Genomic DNA, 26,253 nt, shown 5'->3' with positions numbered 1-26,253 from the left:
AAATATTAAAAAAAAAGCTTGTATTTTATGGTATGATTCAAGGATAAAGGCCAATTTAGAAATAGTCAAAATTTTTTTTAACTGGTGAAGAGGATCTTAATTCTAGATTCTAGTCCTCTTTCTTGCCCTTCACCAGCTATGTGTCTCTCAAGTTAGTCGCCCTTTGGAAAGAAGGAAATTAACATGTATTGAGTATCTGCTATGTGCCAGATGTTTTCGTAAATATGAATTCATTTAATTTTCACAATATGCTTAAAAGGTAAGCGTTACCTTAGTATTTAAATGAAAAACAGAAAAGTTAATTGATGTTCTTAGGAACACAGCAAGGCAGAGATCTGGGAAGAGGTTAGTCAAGAGTACCTGATTTAGAGTCACACTTTTCCCACTGTTACTGTGTGGCTTCTCTGGTCCTCAGTGTCATAATTTGTAAAGTGAGGGATCCTTAGAGATCACCTTTTTAAGGGGTTTACCAACCAAGAGTTTTAAAGGTTGAATCTAGTTAGAACTGTAAAGTTTCTACAGCCTTTTTCATCTAGGTTGCCAGGATTCCCATCAAGATATGTTGGAGTCCCCGGGATCACCCTGCTTCTTAGGATCCTTCTAGCTGTAAGACTGAGCTTTGACATTAAACTTATGTCAAATTTGCTTTGCTTTGTTAACTGCTTTGCAGATAGGTGAATGTATACACTTCCTTGAGATCTGCTTATTTACTGGTGATTTGTGTAACTAATCTGAATAATGTTTCTAATTCAGAAGAAATCACAGCTGCACCAATTCAGGTTTCCTAATCCTATCTGTGTAAATAAAGATCAGCCTAAAATGTGTGAGTTATATTTTGTTTTGAAAGCCAAAGGTGAAATAATGCCTTAAGTCAGAGAAAGGAAAGATAGTTATAGTAATGCCTTTATTCCTGTTGTGTTACGCCACTTGCCTATGAAAGTAAACATCGTTCCTTATCACCTGTTCCCAGTTCGTGCTTATTGTGGCAAGATGATGCAGCATTTAGTCATTTATTCAACAGTCTACGTCTGTCTGCAACAAAAGCTTAACATTCATGGTTATGAATCTTGTACATTTTCTAAGAGCAAACTGTACAAACGCACGGATGCCCAAACACTGACACAGACTGTATATGATACTTATCCAGCTATCTACCTATTGTCAAGGAAAAGGAGCTATGTTTTTGCTATTTTCATGACTTCTTAGATGTGGTATGTAACTCAGAGACCTTTACTAAAGCTGTTGATCTACATACGACCCTTTTTGCATACATCTTATTGCTTTTTGAAACCTGTCATTTTTCTACAGGCATTCCTTATTTTATTGCACTTCACTTTATTGTGCTTTGCAGATACTGCATTTTTTTTTTTTTTTAACAATTGAAGGTCGGAGAGGGTGTGGAGAAAAGGGAACTCTCCTGCACTGTTGGTGGGAATGTAAGTTGGTACAGCCACTATGGAAAACAGTTTGGAGGTTTCTTAAAAAACTAAAAATAGAACTACCATATGATCCAGTAATCCCACTACTGGGCATATACCCAAAGAAAACCATAATCCCAAAAGAAACATGTACCATAATGTTTATTGCAGCACTATTTACAATAGCTGGGACATGGAAGCAACCTAAATGCCCATCAACAAACCAATGGATAAAGAAGATGTGGCATATATACACAATGGAATATTACTCAGCTATAAAAAGGAATGAGATGGAGCTATATGTAATGAGGTGGATAGACCTAGAGTCTGTCATACAGAGTGAAGTAAGTCAGAAAGAGAAAGACAAATATTGTATGCTAACTCATATATACGGAATCTAAAAATGGTACTGATGAACTCAGTGACAAGACAAGAACAAGGACGCAGATGCAGAGAATGGACTGGAGAACTGGAGATTTGGGGGGATGGGGTGAAGGGGAAGCTGAGACAAACTGAGAGAGTAGCATAGACATATATATACTACCAACTGTAAAATAGCCAGTGGGAAGTTGCTGAATAACAAAGGGAGTTCAACTCGAGGATGGATGATGCCTTAGAGGACTGGGACGGGGAGGGTGGGGGGGAGTCGGGGGAGGGTGCGGGAGAGTCGAGGGAGGGAGGGAATACGGCGGATATGTGTATAAAAACAGATGATTGAACTTGGTGTACCCCCCCCCAAAAAAAAAACAAAAAACAATTGAAGGTTTGTGGTGACCCTGCATTGGTTAGCATTTTTTAGCAATAAATTATTTTTTAATTAAGGTATGTACTCTTTTTATATGTAATGCTGTTACACAAATAATAGAGTATAATATAGTGAAACATAACTTTTATATGCACTGGGAAACCAAAAAATTCAAGTGAATTTCTTTATTGTGATACTCACTTTATTGTGTTGGTCTGGAACCAAACTGAAATATCTCCCAGGTATGCTTGTACTAGAATCCTGCATTGTACTGGAGCCCAACATGGAACCTGGCACTCAGTTGGAATTTGGTAGATATTAGCTGAACGAGTGAATGCATTCTACAGGATTTTTGGTGATAATATACACAGGTAGGCAGGCATATAATTTCTCATCCAGTCTAGACAGTTTTGAGAGTAGAAGGCCATGCTCTTAGTATTTTGCTGGGGGTGTCCACTTGAGATGTCTGGTCACTTTGTTGGTGTCATCATTGGAGTCATGGCCCAGGATAAGACAACTGAGAGTTGCTTCTGCTGAGGTGTGTGCAGCACAGTCTGCCTCAGGCAACAGAGCCTAGGAATCATCTAATGATATCTAATTTTGTTTTACTTCATTTCACTTATTTTTTTATTCCCTGCCTACCTTAAGAAATTATTTTATAATAATACATAATACTGCATTTATTGTAGTAAACAATGATTGCAAAACATTTGTGCAGTGCCTGAGATTTCATGTAGTTAACCAAACTGGGCACTTTCTCAGTGTGAAGCTGAATGTTACATCATGGTTTTCTTGACTTATGGAGCAGAGCAGAGAGTTTCTGCTGTTGGAAGTGGTCGGTTGGCCCTTCACTTACTAAAGAGAATGCTGTTTTCCTTTTTTTTTTTTTTCTGTTTTTTTTTTCTGTTTTCCATTTTTATTCCAATAATATGCCTATCAAATTACCAAGTCAAATGTTCAGTAGATAGCTGGGTATATGAGTCTGGAGCTCCAGGGTTGGAGCTGAAGATTTAGGAATGACTGGCACATATATAGTTTACTTTTAAAGAGGATGTTTTTAGCAATCTGCAACACTCTTCGCCTTCTTTTGAGGAGAGTTTTTCATATGCTTCCCTAGCTTATTTTGAATCTTTGATGCCATCTCTTACCAAGCATCTAACTAGAAAACTGAAGTGTCAAGACACTTTTGTGTACAGTGCAGGGAGATTGCAGGTAACAGTACTGATTTGCATTTGTTAAGTGGTGATTCTATGCCAGATACTGTTTTGATTGCTTTACCTGTACTGGCTCATTTAATCTTCACAAGTATACCATGATTATCTCCATTTTTTAGATGAGGAAATCACTTAACTAAGTGGTTAAGTGATTTGCCCAATGTTATTCAGTTGGTAAGTGGAGAGGTTGAGATTCAAAGACAGGCAGTCAGAAACCAGTCTGTGCACTTAAATTTCTTGAAGTTAATTATTCTAATTATCAATGATAAGAATCTCATCTCTAAAATAATAATCCTTTATCAGTTTAAAGAGGCTCATAGTGTATAAACCTTTTGTTTATTTACATCATTGTTATCAAATTGTCTATTAATTCTTAGTCTCCCAGAGTGTACTCTTCTAAAGAACACTGATTACTCTGAGATGCAAATAAGCAGGTTGTACCATTGGACTTTGAGAACAACGGAACTCATGCTTGATCCTACAGCTTAAGGCTCATGTACTTGGCTGTCTTCTTTGTTCTTTGGGGTTTTTTTTCCCCTCAGATATTTATTGGAGTATAATTGTTTTACAGTGTTGTGCAGTTTCTGGTGTACAACAGATTGAATCAGCTGTATTTACACATATATCCCCATATCCTCTCCCTCCTCTTCTCCCTATCCCACCCCACTAGGTCATCACCAAGCATCAAGTTGATCTCCCTGTGTTATACAGTTGCTTCCCACTAGCTTTCTATTTTACATTTGGTAGTGTATATATGTCTGTGCTACTCTCTCACTCCATCCCAGCTTCCTCTCCCCGCAATGTCCTCAGGTCTATTCTCTATGTCTGCGTCTTTATTTTTGCCCTGCCACTGGGTTCATCACTACCGTTTTTTAGATTCCATATATATGCATTAGCATACGGTATTTGTTTTTCTCTTTTTGGCTTACTTCACTCTGTATGACATACCCTAGGTCCATCCACCTCACTGCAAATAACTCAATTTCATTCCTTTTTATGGCTGAGTAATATTCCATTGTATATATGTGCCACATTTTCTTTATCCATTCATCTGTTGATGGCCATTTAGGTTGCTTCCATGTCCTGGCTATTGTAAGTAGTGCTTCAGTGAACATTATGGTACATGTATCTTTTTGAATTATGGTTTTCTCAGGGTATATGCCCAGTAGTGGGATTGCTGGGTCATATGGTAGTTCTATTTTTAGTTTTTTAAGGAACCTCCATACTATTCTCCATAGTTGCTGTAACAATTTACATCCCCACCAGCAGTGCAGGAGGGTTCTGTTTCCTGCACACCCTCTCCAGCATTTATTTCTGGATTTTTTTTTGATGATGGCCATTCTGACCAGTGTGAGGTGATACCTCATTGTGGCTTTGATTTGCGTTTCTCCAATGATTAGCGATGTTGAGCATCTTTTCATGTGTTGTTAGCCATCTGCCCATTTTTGGATTGAGGTGTTTGTTTTTTGTTATTGAGCTTCATGAGCTGATTGTATATTTTGGAGATTAATCCTTTGTCCGTTGCTTCGTTGCCAAGTATTTTCTCGCATTCTGAGGGTTGTCTGTGTCTTATTTATGGTTTCTTTTGCTGTGCAAAATCTTTTAGGTTTCATTAGGTCCCATTCGTTTATTTTTGTTTTTATTTCCATTCTAGGAGGTGGGTCAAAAAGGATCTTGCTTTGATTTATGTCATAGAATGTTCTGCCTATGTTTTCCCCTAAGAGTTTTATAGTGTTTGGCCTTAGATTTAGGTCTTTAATCCATTTTGAGTTTATTTTTGTGTATGGTGTTAGGAAGTGTTCTGATTTCATTCTTTTACATGTAGCTGTCCAATTTTCCCAGCACCACTTATTGAAGAGACTTTCTTTTCTCCACTGTATATTCTTCCCTCCTTTGTCAAAGATAAGGTGAGCGTATATGTGCGGGTTTATCTCTGAGCTCTCTATCCTGTTCCATTGATCTATATTTCTGTTTTTGTATCAGTACCATACTGTCTTGATCACTGTAGCCTTGTAGTATAGCCTGAAGTCAGGGAGCCTGATTCCTCCAGTCCTTTTTTCCTTCTCAAGATTGCTTTGGCCATTCAGGGTCTTTTGCGTTTCCGTACAAATCATAAAATTTCTTGTTCTATCTCTGTGAAAAATGCCATTGGTAATCTGATAGGGATTGCACTGACTTTGTAGATTGCTTTGGGTAGTATAGTCATTTTCACAATGTTGATTCTTCCAATCTAAGAACATGGTATATCTCTCCATCTTTTTGTATTGTCTTTGATTTCTTTCATCAGTGTCTCAGTTTTCTGCATACAGGACTTTTGCCTCTTTAGATAGGTTTATTCCTAGCTATTGTTACAGTGGTAAATGGGAGTGCTTCCTTAATTTCTCTTTCTGCTCTTTCATTGTTAGTGTATAGGAATGCAAGAGGTTTCTGCACATTAATTTTGTATCCTGCCACTTTACTAAATTCATTGATTAGTGCTATCAGTTTTCTGGTAGCATCTTTAGAATTTTCTATGTATAATATCATGTCATCTGCAAAGAGTGACAATTTTACTTTTCCAATTTGGATTCTTTTTATTTCATTTTCTTCTCTGATTGCTGTGGCTAACACTTCCAAAACTATGTTGAATAATAATGGTGAGAGTGGACACCCTTGTCTTGTTCCTGTTCTAAAAGGGAATGCTTCCAGTTTTTCACCATTGAGAATGATGTTGGTTGTTGATTTGTCGTATGTGGCTTTCATTATGTTGAGGTAGTTTCCTTCTATGCCCACTTTCTGGAGAATTTTTATCATAAATGGATGTTGAATTTTGTCAAAAGCTTTTTCTACATCTATTGAGATAATCATATGGTTTTTATCCTTCAATTTGTTAATATGGTGTATCACATTGATTGCGTATATTGAAGAATCCTTGCATTCCTGGAATAAACCTCACTTGATCATGGTGTATGGTCTTTTTAATGTGCTGTTGGATTCTGTTTGCTAGTATTTTGTTGAGTATTTTTGAATCTATATTCATCAGTGATATTGGCCTGTAATTTTCTTTTTTTGTGACGTCTTTGTCTGATTTTGGTATCAGGGTCTGGCTGTCTTCTTAAGTCTTATTTGATGAGAATGTCAAATGTAAATGAGGCTCAACTCCTGAATTTTTCCCCAAATCTGCTTTTTCTACAGACTTTCCTATCTCAGTAAATTAAATCACCAACTGCCCAATTTCACAAAGGCCTAGGCATATTCTGACTTATTCATTTCTTAACTTCTTTCACCCCTTACATCTGATCTATCAAGTCTTGTCTCTGCCTCCAAAACATATCCTGAATCTTTTTTCCTCCTTTTTTTTTTGCTTGTTCGTTCGTTTATGCCATCAGAGTCTATGCTGTTATCCTCACTTGCCTAAACCTCTGCAGTAAACTCCTAACAGGGCTCCCAGTTTTCATCTTGTCCCTCTGTTCTTCAGTCAGCAGCCATAGTGATTGACCAGATCACATTCCTGCTTAAACCTATCAGTGGCTTCCCTCCAACACACAGAATAAAACCTAGGTTGCTTATCATGGTTGGTACCTGCTAGAACTTACTTACTCCCCTCTAGTTTATGCTGTCCCAGCCACACAAGCCTTCATTGTATACCTCAACAGGCCAAGCACATTCTGTCTTAGCCCTTAGCAGTAGCTGTTCCTTTTTCTTTTTGGGCTGTCCTTCTGAATTTTGAATGGTTGGCCTTTTCTTGACATTAAGAACCAAGTTCAAACACAGCAAAATGGAAGCCCTTCCTGTTCAGCCAGTGTAGAGCTATCTACTTCTGTTATCATGTTACAGTAACTCTCATCAGAGCACTTATCACCAACTATTATTTTCCTTATTAAATTATTATGGTCTCTCCATACTAGTATGTAAGCACCATGTGAGCAGAGATTTGTTTATCTTGTTCTTTGCTGTATCCTCAGGGCCTATGGTAGTATCTGGTTACTTAGAAGGTACTCATTAAGAATTTGTTCATTAAGTAATTGTTACTATTTCATAGCCACATCTTGGAGACTTTAACATAGGATTTCCATGTCTAAAGAAACTTGGTCTATTTTAAGAGTTGTCAAAATCCTGCTCAGGTTTTTGACCGGACTTGGCAGATGTTGCTTTTCTCTTTCTGAAAATACATTAGAAGTCTGTGTTTTACAACTGTGCCTACTAACATTTTATTCTAACCATATTTGGGTTTAGTTTTTAAATTATGTTTTGAAATTATGTGTTTGAAAGGACAGCAGACTTTTGCTTTGTGAATGAGCTAATAATTCCTGCTGGTGACAGCTTTCATCACCTAGAATCAATGTGAATGTTTATTTTGTTTGAGATTGCTGAAGTAAACATTGTAAATATTTTTGTTGTAATATCATTTTATCCTTAAAAATCACATTGCTTTATCTATGCTGAATTCCTTCTGGAAACGGTGAAGTAGGGGAACACGTTGGATTTTTTAAACCTAAATAAGTTTTTGTGTTTTTTCTCACACCAAAGTTAGGCCTTTGTAGCATTAATTTTACCTATAGGCAGCTATGCATAGTAGATGTTGTAAAGCATTGCCTCTACATATGAAATTCAGACTTGGAATATTTATAGTAGTAGTAGATGTTGATAACATACAACAGAGGATCAACTTCAGAGCATGTTGTTTTCAGAATCATTTATTGAGCTCTCATGCTTGGCTCTCTTTTAGACAGTGTTATGAAGTTAGAGGGAAAAAACAGTCTACTTATGGTATTTATACATTGATATGGTTCAGTCAAAATGCAAGTGATATTATTTTAAGACAGATGTTTAAGGGCAAAAAAACGGGTAGGATGAAATTTAAAAGGTGAGAGGAAGGAAAGAGGAGAGGGAGAGGAACAGCATTTTTGTTCTGTACTTGAGGACTATGTAACAAATAGACCAAGTTTTATTTTACTGTATACAATTTCTATGATTCTTGCAAATGAGTAAACAAGTGGTTCTTGACAAGAATTATGAATGTTTAAAGGCACAGATTTACACATCTTTCTCTAAATAACATTTACAGTAGTTCTGCTATCTTAAAAAATACCAGGAATTTGGAAGGCCTAGAAATAGTTCCATTTCCCTGCTCAGATTCATCAGTAACACATTACCTTATTTTGTGGCACAGATCCTTTGACCCGTTCTTATCTGATGTTTTTAGTTGAACACTTCAGTGCATTCATAGTATACATTTTACTGGATATATCACAAACAGCTTGAAATATAGTTTCCCCATTTTCAATCAGCTTTCATTGAATTCTTAATTGCATTCTTAAACTGCTAGCATTGCTTTTAAAAATTAGGTTGATTAAGCTCTTCTTAAGCTCTTGAGTACCTTGTTAGTCTAGTTCACACTAGACAGAGGTCAGGAGACTTTTTTTGTAAAAGTCCAGTTAGTAAATATTTTAGGCTTTGTTGGCCAGTCAATGTCTTAGCTACTCAACTCTGCTATTGTAGCATAAAAAAGATCAGATAGTAAATATGTAAACAAATGAGTGTGGCTCTGTTCCAATAGAACCTTATCTATAGGCAATGAAATTTGAATTTCATGTGATTTTCGCATCTCACAAAATATTTTTTTTTTAAGTTTTTTTAATTTAAAAACTGTTCTTTACTTGCAGGACCATACACAAAGACAGTGGGCTGAATTTGGCCTGTGGGCTGTAGTTTATAGACCTCTGACCCAGACTCAGTGTCAGACCCCAAGTGTTATATCACATGTCCTCAAAAGCAGGAATTTGGAACATGTCCCAGAGAGAATTATTCCATTACAAGAGTTACTCCATTACTCAGTTCATAATTATCAGTTATATATTAGATCAGTCACTTTCCTGTTAAAATCAGATACTTTATTCTAGAAAGTTACAAAGAGATTAGTTCAGAAATCATTGGAGCTAAATAAATGAAGGGCTAAGGAAAGATTCCAGCATACAAGTACCAGGTTATTAAAATTTTTGTGTTTGAATGTGTTTTTGTTCACTTGGATTTTTATCTGCTTCCTTTTAAAAATTTAACTTAATAAAATCACTGTAGAATTATTAGGTTAGTTTCTTTTATTTTTATCTTTGGAGGGACCATATTTCTCCAGAAACAGGATTATGCTCAGGAGGCAGAATTCTTTATATTTTGGTTTTGTTATGGGTCAAACACAATTTTGTTGAACTTATCCCAATTCTAAGTTGTTTATGCATTTTTATTGCATTACATATTGCTTTAAAATAAGTATGGTTTTTGTTAGAATAGATTTTGTTATCTTAAAGACTTTGGTCTTAATGGGATTAGAGTTGTATTACCATTTAAAGATGGGTTTCTGCTGCTTGCCATAGAAATGTCACTATTTTCCTGTCCTTTATTTTAGTTCTTTATACAATGTCTTGTCTCTTTTATCTTGCTCTTGAACTTAACTGCTTTTCCTGACCGTATCATATACCATTGCCATCTCTTAGCTCATTTTCTCACTTACATCTTGACTGAATGGCCCTTCTCACCCTCATTCACTCATTCTCTGTTTGCTGAGTATCACCTGCTAATGTGAGGCACAGCCCTAAGCCCCCTACACATTTTCCCACTGCACCATCCACCTTTTACTGCCCTGAACTTCCTTCTGAACTGTCTCTCTTATATTATTTTCATGTCAGAGGGTCATCATCTTCTTTTGTAGTCCACTCCTTCCATTATTCTCTTACTGCTTTCCTTTAACTTGGACTTTTCCATTTTGTGTTTTTAATTTAGCCAACCTCCCCACCTTCCCGCTATGCCACTAGCTGGCTGACTGCTACACATCATCCCTCTCTTTGGCTTGCATAGCTCAGCGCTACCTGGGCTTCCAGCTCCTTCTCCTCCTCCTTGAAATTGAAGTGGGCCCCAGGGACATTTGTATAGTGACATTAGTGCATTGAAGCGGGCTTGGCTGGATGAATGTGGAGAATGGCAGTTCCCTTTGCTCCTGCTCTGCTGACTCCATCCCAGGATAGCCAGCTAAAGCACTGTCCTTAACCAGGAGGAGTTCTTCCAGGATTATGCATCCAGTTCTTGGTGCAGAATCACAGAAAACCTTGGGTCATGCTCTTTTTTTTTTTTTGGTCAGGCTTTTTGTAGAATGTATTTTTTCTGACTGAAGCTTTGTGAGGTATAACTGTCTCCCATGTCAAAAATGCCTTATTTGTCTTAAAATATCATTGTGTCCGTACTAAATTACAGACACACCTTTCTCTTGATTCAGTGAGTTTTTAGTGTGAAGAAAAGAACTACTTTAGTTTACTGCCAGGGACCTGAGCCGTGCCTTGTAGATGACAGGTTGAATTTGGTTTCGTAATTGAACATACTCATGGATGATGAGAACTGGAGGGGACCTGAAGAATTATTCAGCTTTTCTGTTTTATATACTAGAAATTCAAGGCCTAGACTAATGAATGCCAAGCTCAGTGTCAAATGAGTGAAAAACTAGAATTGGAATTTGAGTCTCCTGATCCCAAACTTCTTTTGAATCAACTGATTTCTCTATAGTGTTGATTCAGATGTGATTAAAGAATGTTCTTTGAGATGATAAATTGTCTTTTTTTTTAAATATCCAAGAGAGTAATTCATATCTTCCTAAAAGATCTCAGTGTTAGTGACCTTTGACTCTCAGATGTCCTGATTACTATAGAAAGCAGTGATACTATCTAAAATGGTTTGCTTTACAAGCCTAGCAATGAGATTCCATGGCCTGGTATATATAGGAGGGGCAACTTGCTAGGGAAAGTGGGACAGAGGACTAAGTGCCAGCAGCCAAGTATGCACGCTACACCAGCGATTATCAAGTAGGCCATACAAAGGATGTGTTTAGCTGTTACTCATTTTTTTGTTCCTTTCCTCCTTGTGACTAAGAAGTACTCCTGGTCATAAAGAAGTCATATTTTTAGAACTTAAAGTATGATTTTAATTGTCCTGCCATTTTGATGGAAATAATCTTTCTTGAAGCAGATTAGGAATTCTTGATACCACAGCTTCTTAGCAGAGTTCCGTGACATGAAGAATTACTTTTGGGCTCACCGGAAAACTTTCGAACTGTTCTAATGAATTCAGTCCTATTCCAGGCTAATGATAGCTAGTCCAACTTCGGTTTGGATTACAAGTAGGATGAGGAGTTGGGAGGATTTGTGTTTTTGTGTGGGCCTGTGATTGTGTGTATATGCATATACACATATAGGTAAAATAATTGCAGATGTGCTGTTCTTTCAGGATGTTATTCACCAGATCCAGCAACCTGTGAATGAACCATCTGTCTAGTTTGCTGCTTCACCATTTCCTGGAGAGATGGCCCTTCATCTTTGTCCTTCCATTCTAGTAACTCCAGCTTTCCAGATATTTCTGTAGGTGAATGTATCCAGGCAGTGCATTTACATGACTTACCTTTTCCCTCCCATGTGGAGGAAAGTATTAGAGGTGACAGTTCTTATAATGTGTAGCTTCCCACAGCCAGTCTTATCCATAGCCCCTGGGGGAGCTTTAGGGGAAAGCTTAGTGATGCCAGTAGATTTTGGTTTAGGGATCCTTGTTGGGATTCTCTGCTTGCATACCTCCTTGATCTTGAATTAAACAGAAAAACAGAAGGTAGTTAATGGTACAGTTGGTGGGGAAGCAGACATTGTTCAGGACATAGAATCAGCTTGGAGATTTTGGCTTCTTTGAAAACACTAGGTTCTGGGGACACATCAGATTGTCAAGTTGAAGAAAAAAAGTGCAGTTAAACAGTTCTGCCAACATGAGTTACGTGTGTGCTGTGTACAAGGCCCTCAAGTCTAGAAAATGTTAGATACAAAGATAAATAGGTTACATTTCTTGCTTTTTGGCAATCATAGTGTAGTGGGAGATAAACAAGAGAAGTGTCCCAAATTCATCTCAAAGGGTAATGAGATTGCCAGAGAAAGATTAATTTCAACTGAGGGATCTAAGAGAGCTTCATTGAAAAAGTAACATTTGTCTTGGGCCTCAGAAGACTATTAGGATTTTTAACAGCAGGAATGGGAGAACATTCCAGAGTAAAGGAATACTTTTGGCAGTGTCCCTGAGGTAGGAAATTGGATATATTTGAGAAATGGAATGACTTTAAATTAGGTTGTATTTGAGAAGCAGAATGGGAATGTAGACTGGGGCTAGATAGGGAAAATTGTACCTGATTCTGTAGACAGTGTGTGTGTATGTAGTACGGGGATAGTAAGGATTTAAGTTGGGGAAGACATGTTATGAAAGTAGAATTGTATTAATATTTGTCCACAGTTAACCTATGAGGGGTGAGAGAGGAATCACAGATAGGTTGAATGATTTGGACGGGGAAAGTGGGTTGTGGAGTATGAAACAGTAAAGGCTTTAGTTCATGTTTGCTTAGAAATATACCCTTGTTTTCATTTATTTAGGAAAAATATGCTTGGTTAAGAATACTTGTTGGTAAAGAGATGGGAAAAAGGTCTCAGTTAACTGCAGTTCTCCCACTATAATCCATAATGATGATGATGGTGATGATTTCCCCCTTTTTTGTTACATCATCCTTTCCTTGCTGTGAGCTAAAAAATAGAAATCTTTTAAAAATGCATTGTAGTTTTCATCATAGGTTCTAATACTGTCCTTCTGGAAACCCTTCTTATATTGTTTTTCATTCTATAGAAATTTGTTTCCACATTTTTATTATACCGATAAAGTACAGTAAAGTCCCTTGGTCTCTTTATGTAAACATTCACTTATTTTAAATGCCCCCATAACTATTATAGCAACCATATTTAGATTTTCAAATAAATACTACACAGACTCAGCTAAAAAATATGAGTCCTTCAATAAAGGATAAACTATATGGGGAGTATGCTTTATTTTGGTACAGTCGTCTCCATGCCTAGGCACTAGGAGAGTTTTAGGCTTTAGTGTTCTTACTGACTTTTTTTTTTTAATACTTAATCCCAAACATAGCAAATGAGAGCTGCTGATACTCTGATATTATTCTCCTGCCAGGAAATAACCAGAGATGTAGGCAAGGCTCTTTGTTTTAGCATTATTTATAACAATCAAAAATAGACAGTTTAAGTCTCTGTCAGGGTAGAGTAAATGAATTATACTATAAACACATGAAAATATTATGCTGTCTTTAAATAATGATGCTTTTCAAGATTTAGGGAAGTGTTTATTCAGAAATGTTAAAAACAGGACTTAAAACTATATACATGCTTTAACTATGTATATTTGAAGAGAAAATACTAGGAGAAAACATACCAGTGCTATCAGTGGTTAACTCTGGTTAATGGAGTTATAGTGCTTTTTATTTTTCTTATATCTTCTATACTCTCTGTTTTCTTTAAGTATACAATTTAAAAAAGCAACACTGACTTCCCTGGTGGCGTAGTGGTTAAGAATCCACCTGCCAATTCAGGAAACAGGGTTCGATGGTTCGATCCCTGGTCTGGGAAGATCCCACATGCCACAGAGCAACTAAGCCTGTGCGCCACAACTACTGAGCCTGCATTGTAGAGCCTGCGAGCCACAATTACGGAAGCCCCCATGCATAGAGCCCATGCTCTGCAACAAGAGAAGCCACCACAATGAGAATCCCACGCACAGCAACGAAGAATAGACCCTGCTTGCCACAACTAGAGAAAGCCTGCATGCAGCAATGAAGACCCAATACAGTCTAAAAAAAAAAAAAAGTAATAATAATGGTATAAAAAAAATAAATAAGCAACACTAAGTTATATTAAGGCATAAAAAAGGAAGGAAACACCAAAGAGATCAGGTCATTTCTGTCAACATCAGCATATTGTCCAAACCATGAGTAAATAGCAGCTGCATTTGAAATCATAATTCAAATCAGCTGATCTTGTAACCACAGCATTAATGATAGCCTTTACAAGATAAGTTTCAGTGATGTCCTTTAACTTTGTCAGAATTTAGATTGGTTGTTCTATTTAGTATACAAAAGTCTATGTTGGGATCCTACTTAAATTGTAGACTCCTGTGCCTTACCTCTAGAAACTAATTCATTTGTCTATGAATGCACCCAGGAATCCACATTTTTAATAAACTCGCAGGCTGATTTATCTGATGCAGGTGGTCAGCCTGACATACTTTGATAAACACTGCCATAGTTGAATGTCATTTAGATGTAAGCTTTAAGGTTTTTTTCCACCTGGAACTCTGGCCTGCCTGGGTGTGGGACGTTCAACAGTGTGGAAGGCCAGGGTTTCATGTCCCATTGGTCATAGATGCTCATCAGAACCACCTGGGGGGCTTTTGAAACACTGCAGATGCCCAGATCCCATCTCAAAATCTACTGACTCACATTGTCTAGGACTGTGGTATGAGCACCACAAGTTATTCAGAACTGAAATCTGTTCAGTAAACTGATACGGAACACAGTATTGATGGGGCTTGTTTCTTACAAGCTATACTGGTATGTGTTGGTGAAGACAATATGGCTTGGAATGGTAGTCATTGGTAGGGTCAGCTGCCTGAAAGTTATTGGGCTCCCATTGTTTCTACACCATTAATGCTGCAAGTTAATTTTGGTTTTCTTGATAACGCTTGATTTCACTATATAGTTTTTACCTCTAGATGGCAGCAAAGGCTAGTTGTAGTATCAGGACAACTCTAAATGTCATTCCCAAATCTTTTTAAAAAAATGATGCTATGGTTTTTTTTTTCTTGTATGAATTTTATTCTTGGACATGCTTCAGTAAATGAGGTATAGAGCTTTAAAATGTGTCATCTCTTGGATCATTTTTATAGAACATTATGTCAGATCACTCCAAGAAAGTTTTATCCAAATTTGGAGTGCATATTGCAAGAGGAGTCCATGCATTTGCCTCTTTTAAGACCACACAGTGAATGTTCTATTCAAGAGTTGGAGGCTCCTGGGTTTCATCAGAAAGCAGATGTCTTGGAGGAGATTAAACAAGTTGGAAAGCTCATTCATAGAAGAAAAGTGTTTTTTTTGTTTTTGTTTTTGTTTTAGCATTTAACTCAGTTCAATGTGGAGATTGGGATTTGGAATGGATTACAGTTCTGAAAGATGCTGAGTTTAGTAAGGCAGAAGCCTTGCTTTAATTTAGGAAACAATAGAGGGAAAAGGAGTATTCATTAAATTCTTAAAATGTTGGCTTGTTTGGTCTATAGGTTCTTAAAAGAAATGGATCTATCTATAAGACTCTGTGGTTATAGCAAGTCATTAGATGGCAGTGAGCCTTAGTGACCAAAAGAAATACAGAGAGGTGAAAATGTTTTATTTAAAATCTGAATTCTGTAACCTAATTTCTGCTTGATGCTTGTGCTCCTTCACATTATCATGGAGGGCAAACATCAGAACAAAATCAGCATTTATGAGGAAGCTCTCAGATCCTAGTTATACAGCTGGAGTCAGGATGTTTCCTTTTCTCTAAGTGAAATTAATTTTGTAAGTGCTTTGAACTTTTTGGAGATGTATTGGCAACATATTGTTTAAGACTCCAGGACTTCAGGGCCCTTCATTACACCTTTAGCTCTAGAGGTTGAAAGACTCCCAAAGACCCTGAGTCGTGGGTCGTTTTCATTTGTGGTCATCGGGGTGGTGCAGGGAGGGGGCGGATTCAGGGCTGCCTGACTCCCTTAGGGACCCAGCTGTGGAATGCTTGGTCAAGGCTGTATGTTATCAGAATGGCAGTGTTTTGTATTTTTGTTTTTGTCTCTGTTTAATGGGAAAGTACATAAGTAATGATGATGGATGTGGTGATGAAAAGGAGGAAATGCTAAACTGAGAAAAAATATCTTTGAAATATTATTGCCTTCTTTTGTATTGTTTGGTAAATCACTGGTAATTTATTTATTACACATATTTTTTAAAGGAAACAACAGATAATGAATCTGGCAGATATCCCAGAGTTTCATATGCTGCTTTGGCTTTTTTCTCTTGATTTTCTCAGAACTTCCTCATTATACAATAAAACTTTATCACTAAAGATTTTATAGTTTTTTATGGCAAAGGGTCCTTCAAAAGGAAACTAGTTTCATTAGCTCATTCCCACTAACCTCTTCTGAGAGAACATTTGGTTTTAAATAGAGCTGCAGTGCTCTGGTTTATATTTGAGTTGTCCAGTTTCCGAGGTGAAGGCTAGAGGACATTGATGCCTTTAATTTTATAATGTAACATGGTTTGTGGTTGTACCTAGTCACCTCCCAGTCTCTCTGTAGTAATTACACCATGGGTAGTGAGGGCAATCCAAGAATAAGCATTGAAATACAGTTTTCAAATATCCTTCCTAACCTAGTTGCTTCCATTTTGTATCCAGATGCATAGCATCACATGTAGAAATAGAGTGTTAAAATATACTAACTTTGAACTGTTTTCTTTACCCCTTTGTTTTTATTCATCTGTCAGGTTTTTCACCTTAGCTTTTTTTCTTCTTCTGTTTTGGTACCCACTCCCCTCTTTCTCATTCCCTTATTTGCACCCATGTAATTTTTTAAAATCATTAGCTGGCTTATATTTTACAACAGCTTTGGATTGTGACTAGAGTACTGACCATGGAGCCAGATAGACCTGAGTGGGTCTCCATTCTGGTTCTAGCACCACCTAGGTGTCCTTGAGTAAGCCAGTTAGCCTGTGCAGACCGTAGTTTCCTCGTCTGTAACCCTTATTTGGGAATCAGACTACCTACTTGCATGTTCCTTAGTGGGTAGAGATATTGTGTAGGAAAGTCCCTGGCACATCCTAAGTGAGTGCCAGATCTGTGTTAGTTGTTACTTGTGTCAACATTATTATCTTTGTCTTTTTCCTTATATCTGTTCTTAAGGTGCCTATTTCTTGATCATAATCATAACTTATCTTCTTTGCTTATTTTACCTTTCTTCTTTTTCTGCTTTATCCCTTGTTCTCCCATCCCTCCAATTAATTATTGGAGACATTGCTAAGCATAGCAGTTGTGGCAGCTGACCAAGCAGTGTCAATTACTGGGCTGTGTTTCTAACCACCTCTAGCCCAGAAAAGGACACCTTTACATTCTTTCCCCTCCTCCTTCTTTCTTTTTTTAGAGTTCACTTGAAAACATGTTCTTTTCTAATCTCTCCTGTCTTTTTCTATCTTTTAATTGTTCAAAATGAAGCAGTTATACCAACTATAAAGTCTTTTGACTTTGACATTCGGTGATTCTATATGAAAAGAACAATTGCAAGCCAACTGTGGCTACCAGGTGTGTTGTTAGACCTGCACACCTTTGTTGAGCACCTATTACCAGCAGTATTTAAGTCCTGAATAATGTAGGACAGTGGTTCTTAACTTTATAAGCCCAAGAATGACCCAGGCAGCTTAAGATGCAGTTTCCTTGCATTGAATTTCATAGGTGTGGGTATGTAGAAATCTATGGAGTTTTGGTAATTCTGATAAATGTGATCAGTGCCTACATTTTGAGAAACTGATATGAGTTTCAAAAATAAATGACAGCTGATTCTTGCTCTCAAGAGATTATAGTATAGGAGTGGTAACAAACGACTATAATGAGGCAAAATGAAGTGCTATAATAAAAGTACAAACAGAAGTGTTTTGGAAACTCAGGAAGATTGAGAAAAATAGTTTTCTAGAGGAGTTGGCACTTGAGGTAGGAGTAAGATTTCAATACAGGGGACAAAGAGAGAAGAGCATTACTGCCCTAGGAACAGCATGGGTAAAGGGATAGGGTTAGAAGGCCTGATGGTGTGTGAGAGGATGGTCAGTACTGTGTCCTGGTAAAGGTGCGGGTTATGTCCAGAGTTTCAAACGGAGATGAGGTGAGAGATGGAGTCCTGATAGAAAGTTTAGACTTGGGGCACTCAGTAATGTAAATGCTAAGTAAGTACTGTTTTGAAGGGAAGGCCTGGAGAATTGCCATTATCAGGACAGTGTTGTTGAAAGATCATCAGCACCACATGTGAAGATTGGATTGGAGGTGAGGGGTTGAATGCAGTAGATTAACTATTTTACAGTAGCATCTGTACTGAGGTCTGGATTTGGGGAGTACTAGCACAAATAAAAGGGAGCAGGCAGAGGAAGAAATACCCGGGCAGAGTGGCTGACTGGATCTAGGGGATGAACAGAGAAGTGGAGAATGGGACCCAGATTTTGACTCTGGGCAACAAAGAAGGTGATGGACCATTCACCAGAAGTGAGATAAAGCAATCCAAAGAGCAATCAAAGAGTGACAGTGCCCTGGGATGTGGGCACATGCCAGGTTGGCCCTTCCAGGCGAAACTGTTTGGTAGGCATTGAAAACTTGAAGATGTTGCTTTGAGAATCGTCATAGAAAAATTGTTGATGCCATTCAAGTGGCTGCAACAGCCCAGGGAGAAAATGTAATTCCTCTTCATCTGCCACATTTTTCTTCTTCCACCATGGGTACTTCTATATCCTTTTCCCAGAGCCCGAGGTGAGTATTGTTGGGCCCTATCCTGTGCCCACAGTCCCTCTAAGGGTGCCTTTCTTAATAACTGAGAGTGTAACTAGCTCTGAGAGCAGCTCTCTAAGGAGACATTTCTTTCCAGTACTTGAACAATGCACAGTGATTGAATGATTTTCCAGGCATTGATTGGCTAGCTGAGGGGAGGGAAATCCTGCCCCTCTCCTGCAGTGATCAGGCTGGCCTCTAGACCATTGTCTGGGCTGAACAGACAGATTACATAAACTTGCACTCTGTGGGAGGATCTGCCACTCCTTAGCATGGGGGCATTCAGTAATTACAGGATAGTCCCCCTATAGCACATTTCCTTCCTCATTGGCAGTCTAAGAATGCCTGGAATAGGGCCATAGTTGATGGAATGGCCTAAAAAAATAGTAGTAATTGCCCATTGTTCTCCCTAATCCTCTCATTACCCTTCTTAGAAGCTAAAATCAGCAGCTCTAGCAGCATTTGTATTTTCCAGAATTTTTATAATATATATGTATTACTGTTATAATCAGAATAAAGTTTTATATAAAAATATTGTGCTGCTTATGTCTGTCATTATGAGAGAGATTATCCTTCTCACAGTGATCCCTGCTGCCCTGAAGGGACTGTCAGGTGTTTAAATGTTTCTTATGGACTCTGGGGATCTGTTGCAGTTTTTCATTAATTCCTCTTTCTATAAAATGATACTTTTCTGAGGCTTCAAAACTGATTAATATCAGTGGATTCAGGCAAGAACAACATTGAAAGGCAAAGAACAGAAAAGGAATAGCTTTTTTTTTTTTAAGAGAAGGGAAAAAACCAGCCAACTCGCTAATCGTAAAGGATGGTATTTAGTTCTTGAGGAATTGCTTTGAGTGGCTGCATTGAAGCAGGTGTTTATATGCACGTCATTGTTATGAGAGATAATTAGAGACCAGTTTGAAGATTTTCCTCTAAAATGGCAATTTTGTTTTTGTTGCTCCCTCGGTTTACAGTTATTTAATCCTGAATTGGAAGCAGAATTTAGAGAATGACAAAGTTGAACCCTAACACTTTTCCCCCTGAGCTCAAAAATTATACAATGTTTGTTTGTTTAAGTGATTTTGGGACTATAAGTCTTTCCTTATAAGTCATGATGTTGCTTGAGAAATGGAAACCCTAAATTAGGGTATACCATCCCAGGAGGATTTTCTAGGGCTCTGCAAAAGCAGAAGTCCCACCTCTGGGCTAAGCTGGTGGTGCTTATCTTCTTGATGGCTAGACCTTGATCCCTAGATTGCCTTTTCTGGAGGTTTTGGGTCACTGTCAGGAATGTCAAGGTGGCCACCTACTTACAAGCTTTGATGTGCATGTTTGTGATGCTGCTTCTATGGGTCATTTTCACTCATTTTGATCCTCCAGCCACCTCTGAGGCCCATGAGGTACCTCTGTCCTTCACGAGTTGATAGCCTGTCCAAACTAATTCTTCATGCCTAGAATTTTTGCATGTGCTTATAGACTCCTGCTTTAGGAATGAGTGGACTTGGACTGCAGCCTACAACTGCGCAATTGTGTGGGGCTTGGCCTTTCACATTCATTATCTCTTGTTAACCTAACAGTGGCCTTGGAGAGGGGAGGAATTGCAAGGCGAGGCAGATTGCCACTCCCATCTGTGGTAATCATGGAAGGTTTCAGAAAAGGTAAGGCTTGAGCCAGACCTTTCAGTGTAGATCACTTGATGAGAGAAGAGAATTCTATCTACGTAGAGCAGTGGGAAAGAGGCAGGGGAAAGCCCTGTGTATATGTAGGATTGTTCCAAGTGTTCTGGCTAAAGCAGCAGACTTCTGAGGCAGAGTGCAGGCAGGTAATGTTAGGCGCACTATCTGTGTCCCTGGGCAGTGGAGAGGATTAGATGCAATTTATTATGCTCCCCCCTTGCACTGAGGTAACGTCTCAGTATGTTGCCATGGAGAGAGAATGGGACAATGGAATTAGACCTATGTTCATGTCTCTTTTTTGTCATACAAACAGAGCCACCTGCAATAATTTCTTTACCTTACAGGATTTAAATTTTTTTATTTATAAAATTGTGAAGATACCCACTTTATAGGGTTATTATGAAGTAAAATGACAGTTTATAAAGGATTAGTTTTCTCTTATCTCACTGCCCAGAAACCTTTGAGGACAGAGTGCTCCCTAGCATGGTATTCAAGGCCCTTCATGGTCTGACAGTACTGTGCCCTTTGCACCTTACCCCTGCCCCAGCTATCTCAACATCAGCCACACTGCATTGCTCACTGTTCCTAGAATGCTGGTTTTCTGCTCTCCTGGGTGCCTCCACACCTCTGCTCTTAGCACCTCCTGGAATGCCTTTTGTCTTCTCTCTATCCCAGTCTTCCTCGTTTTCCCCCCAGACCCCTCCTCTAGTCAGATCTAATCTGTTTCTGAAACCTGACCCCTGAAACCTGCCCAGAGTAATCTGAAACTCCTGTAAGTGCTTGTTATCTACAGAATTCCTTTTCTGTGTTGTGCTTTTAATTACCTTAAAAGGTAGTCCTCAACTCCTGCCTTAGATTCTAAATCTTAATACCTAATAGCTGTCCTGCACAACAGTGAGTATTATTAGGTGCTTCATAAATATCCGTGGATTCATTCTTGTAGGTGATTTGTTGAGGAATGAATAGAGCTTGTATCCTAATAGAAGACATTTGTGTGTGTGGTGGTTATAGGCTAATACAGACAGGATTGAAACTCTTCAGAGAGGACTCTTTGAAAGGTCTAAACAGTAAAGGGTTATTTCTTAAGTTTTTGGGAGTCCTGCTGATACCTGTTTTTCCCCCATTAAGGCAAATTTGGTTGATTGTCTAGACTTCTCTTTATTTCTCCTAAAGGCATGTGAGAAATGGAAAGGTCATCTGAAAACACTGGTTTATAGTATGGTATCTTTGAAAGAGACAAAGGTACAAGGTATTAATACAAATATAAATGTTCAAATATGCACATGCTCTGGGCCGATCTGTAAAGTTAGTGGAAACAAGCCTTATGCAGTGAAACTGCAGTGCAGATTAAGTTGCTTTGCGGCTTGTACTTAGACAAATTCAAGATTCTCATCTCTACATACCAGACATAAGAAGCTTTTGAAGGACAGTGAATCTTTTGTCTCCTTAATACCCACCCAGTGCAGTTTGTCATGATCAGTGGATTGATCATTTGTGTCCATGTAGTGCTTTGAAGGGAAGACACTGACTGCATGCTGAGACACTGTGCGTGTTACTGAGGCAGGAGTGCTATGTCAGTTAGTAAACCCACTCCACCCTTTGAGAGGCCTAAATAATGGCAGCGAGTGAGATAGCCTTTATAAGTCTGTAGGGCCTATTGCTGGTTATCCAAAGATGACTAGCCTTTAAAAACAAACAAACAAAAAAAACTAATAGTCAAAAAAAAAAGGTCTCTTTTATGTAACCTTACAAAAATATCATACAGAACCATTTGGCTATGCAGGAAAAAGGAGCTCACTAAAGTAAGAAAACTAATGTCAGGCTTGCAAATAATTATCTCAAATAATTAGATAAATTTTATTTCTCTTGACCAATAAATTGTGAAAAAATAAGTGAAACTTTAAAATGGGGCCACAAGAGGATTATCACTAGGACTTGCTGACTACAATGCTAACGGTTAGCTCAGATTACATTTTTATGGCACCATTCTAAGTGTTGTGAAAACCTGGTGTCCTGATAGAATATTGACAGATTTGTATGTGCTGCCATATGAACAGTGTTAATTCATTATCAGATTGTAAAAGTACTTAGAAGTATGTTGGCCAGTTAACTTGCTGGACGCCCTAAGTATTCTTTACCCTACAGCATTGCCTTTGGGGTATGCCTGCTCTGACGTATTTGACTGCACAGTGGAAGAATCCATCAATTGGAAAGGAAAGGACTTGGAGTTTAATCTAAATGAAAATGAATTTTAAGGGGGTTTAAGTTTTGGGGGTTTTACTGAACCACTTATCTTCCTTGTTCTTTCTTGCATTTGCTTCACTGTGGCCTAAGGTGAATGAAGTCCTTTGTTTTGGCTCATCCAAACTGCTGTCTTTAATGTGTGTTCTGGACCGTTCCCAAGAAATGCTGTAGGGTTATGTTGAGGGCCTGGGATCTGAGAGAGAAACAGAGTTTGTAAGTGTCAGATAGCCTGCTGCTGCTCAGTTAAAGATTCAGGCATCTATGCTTTGCTGCAGTTATAAAACTGGGAACCTTCCCACCCTATAAAATGGCAGTTTTTATTAAGCTTGTCTTTTGAATAAAAAGAAAACCTGGAGCCTTCTGTTCGTCATGCCAGCCACTAGAGGGTGGAATAGTCACACTTCCTGAGACAGGGGTAATTCATTCTGATAGAGCAAGACTAGGGTCAGAACATATTTGCTAGTGTTTATCAATATAGAAATTTCTAAAACAATGAAATTCCTTCTTTAGGTACATACGAATCAGCAGAGGAACTTATTAAAAAATGCAGTGTCCTGGGCCCTACCCTCAGAGATTGTTATTTAATAGCTGGGTAGGACATCAGGGGATTCTCATACATGTGTTTTGGATTTTACATTGAGAAACATTGATCCTAATGTTTTGGGCATGCATCACTGCCTGATTATCTTTCCTCTTAGGATTGCAAAGCAATATGATTATTTTGGAGGAGAAAACAATAACAGGAACCAAAATGTAGGGAAACTAGAGTGTTATTAAAGCTCTTTCCCTGCTTTTGTCTAACAAGTTTAAAAGGAGCTCACTTTGTAAAGAATCAGAATCAAAGAAGCTATTAAAAATATGTTTTTGTGTGGAGTTATATTTTAGTCAATGAAGATCACAGAATGCTTAGGCTACAAGTCTAAGAATTTTAAATTAAATACCCCCTTTATGGCCATCTCACAGTACAACCTAATTATCCTTTGGGTGTCATGAAGACCCCATGCCTAATGTCCTGACATTGTGAAATGTAGTTGTAGAAACCTTCTAAGTAGAGTTTATATAATCCTGTCATTTTATAGACTTTCCTTTGTATGTAAAGATCCAACTGAAGTAATGCACATTGTCCTTCTGGTAAGGGTGACCCAGAGAGCAGCAGCATCCTTGGGAAAGCTTTGCAAATGCTCTTAAAAAGGAAGAAGAATGTGGTAAAATCATTCAAGTCTGCAATAGAATGCTGCAGCTCAAAAAGTTAAAGCGTTAGGGAGACGTGAGTAAAATGAATCTTGGTTCTGAAACTGGGACTTCAGATGAAATGAAGTGAAAGGAAGATATTTTTTCAGATGTTTATGGAAACAATCTTGTCTTCAGCGAGCCTCTCAAGGGCCTTCTTTTTTTCAAGAATACAACCCTCCACTTTCATATATCTCATATGAAGATTTTCCAGTGTCACTTCCTCTCTCCTTCCTAGTTTGCGAGGTTCTTCTGTGATTTTATGTGAATAAAAAAGAAAAGTATTGTAACCTCCCCCCCACACACATGCGTGCACGTACACGCACACGCGTGCACACACACACAGTTATTAAAAATTATTTTTGAAATTAAAGGCCAAAAATCTAGAATGTGTCATTCTTTGTGTGATTTTATGGAAAAGAGAAGATACTTTTTTCAGAGATAATGCTCTCTTTACCATAAACTTTAATTAGTAGCACTTTTAGTAATCTATATATGTTATTAATATGACAGTGTTCCTAAATTTTGATGTGAATGAGTCATTATACTGAAGTAGTCCTAGTAGAGGAACCTCTAAAAAGGTTCAGTTCCTTGAAAGTCCAGTAAATTTCCAATAATGTTAATTACTTGGGAAGCCTATTTATAGTTAATATCTGGAGCAGATGATGAAATGAGAATTTGTGCATCATCATCGTGGAGGACAGGACTTGTGGTGTTAACTTTACTGTATAAAATTGCTCTGGCTCACTTAAATTGAATCCTTACAAAACAGTTTGACTAATGAATAGCCTAGAGCATCTCAAACTCTGTAAGTTACAGGTGTGCCAAAAATGGATCTTTCCCTCAATACTTGGGGCAACCAGAAAGAACCTGGGGATGACAGGAGTCCCTCAGCTGATCATCTCTGCCTCTTTATCCATTGTATCCAGTGTGTTTTCTGTTTGTGTCATTATGGGACAAAACTTGGAAAGTGCTGGGAAGACTTTGTTCTTTAATTCTTTCTAGTTTCTGTTTATTATTTCATGGTTAGTTGATCACTACCCACCAAACATTATATGTACTCTCTTGATTATTATCTAGAAAGACATCTCACACAGCAAAGTTATCCATGTCTACTTTGAAAGATCTAAAATGATGTATGTAGTTTCTTCTGAAGTTCTAACCTAAGGTGACTTAAAAATAAAAACAGTTTTGGAAAACATTTAGACCATCATGTATTTTGTAATACAGTTGGGTCACTGCCGATTCCCAAGATAAATGTGTTTAAACAGAAGCTTTCTCATTCATCACTAGCCTCAGCTTTCATCCAAATTTATTTAATGATGATGCAAGCCCACAGCGTTGGTGTTGCAGTTCATCACCATGGAAGTGTTTCTGTCAACAAATCCTTGCTTTGCTATCATGAAATTGATTTTGCAGGGAAAGGAGGATAATTGTGAAAGATTCCCTTTACTTCTAAAGATCTTCACAATTTGCCTGGGTATCTAAATGAATTGTGTTTAAAATAACTGGCAATAAAATTTACCACACTAAATTAACAGTTATGAGGTTGGAAAAGGGAAAATGGCAATGTGCTACTTTATCTGAAATCATCTTTTTGGAATGTGGCTTGGGGACCAGATTTGTAACTTAAACTGTTCCTCTGAAAGCTGTTGTTCTCTGCTATAGAAGTACAGATTATGCTGAGAGTCCCATTAGCTGAGAATCAGAATTCCTAGGATGCGGGTTTTTTGGGTTTTTTAGGATTATTGAGTTTTTCTTACCTACCTTGAAAATGGTGCAACGATAATCACAGAAGAAATTTCCCTCAACTAACATACTGTATTTTTTTTTAAATATGCTTTTTCTATAACTTATATTTGTAACTATCTTTGGTGTTTATTTGCTTGTTGGGAGGTTTGAAAAAAACAACACAATTAAGTTTAAGATTTTGAATGCAACCCACTAACAAACAAGCAAGGTAGGAAGCACCTACCTGAAGTAATTCAAACTATTTTGTGAACCAAATAGGAAAAAGGAACAAGAATGACATTTTTGCTTTGAAGCAGAGTGTTCAAGAGCATATGTCTTAGCGGCTAATTCCAGGTTTGGATGTAGACATAAATGTTTTAAGGGGATTTTCATCTACAGTGGAAATACAGTCAACTCTTGATTGTCAAGGTAACTTGTATTTCCAAATGTGCTTTTTCTGGCTTCCTACCACATTTCAAAGCTTCTTACTTTCACCATCAGCTCATATGTGCTCACAAAAAAGCAAATTTTTTAATATTATTTTATTCAGTGATTGTC

At 37.8% G+C, this 26,253-nt stretch overlaps 2 protein-coding genes across 9 annotated transcripts in view; one reads left to right on the top strand and one right to left on the bottom strand.

The window, feature by feature from the left end:
* Positions 1-26,253, top strand: part of CMSS1 (cms1 ribosomal small subunit homolog) — a 352,758-nt gene that overhangs the window by 1,758 nt on the left and 324,747 nt on the right. The gene's annotated exons all lie outside the window — the stretch shown is intronic.
* FILIP1L (filamin A interacting protein 1 like) overlaps positions 1-26,253 on the bottom strand; it is a 289,653-nt gene that overhangs the window by 1,210 nt on the left and 262,190 nt on the right. For 4 of the 6 annotated variants that reach the window (XM_057696271.1, XM_057696272.1, XM_057696274.1 and 1 more), the window contains one exon: positions 8,065-11,971. In XM_057696271.1, the coding sequence (XP_057552254.1) occupies positions 11,792-11,971 (180 nt within the window). In that variant the 3' untranslated portion in view covers positions 8,065-11,791. Of the gene's footprint in view, positions 1-8,064; positions 11,972-20,885; positions 22,928-26,253 lie in introns of those variants that run through there. The other 2 variants (XM_057696270.1, XM_057696273.1) reach the window with 2 other exon arrangements.

This window comes from Hippopotamus amphibius, chromosome 10, assembly GCF_030028045.1.
Source record: "Hippopotamus amphibius kiboko isolate mHipAmp2 chromosome 10, mHipAmp2.hap2, whole genome shotgun sequence".
Classification (NCBI taxonomy): Eukaryota; Metazoa; Chordata; class Mammalia; order Artiodactyla; family Hippopotamidae; genus Hippopotamus; species Hippopotamus amphibius.
This window is presented reverse-complemented; position numbering and strand designations above follow the sequence as displayed.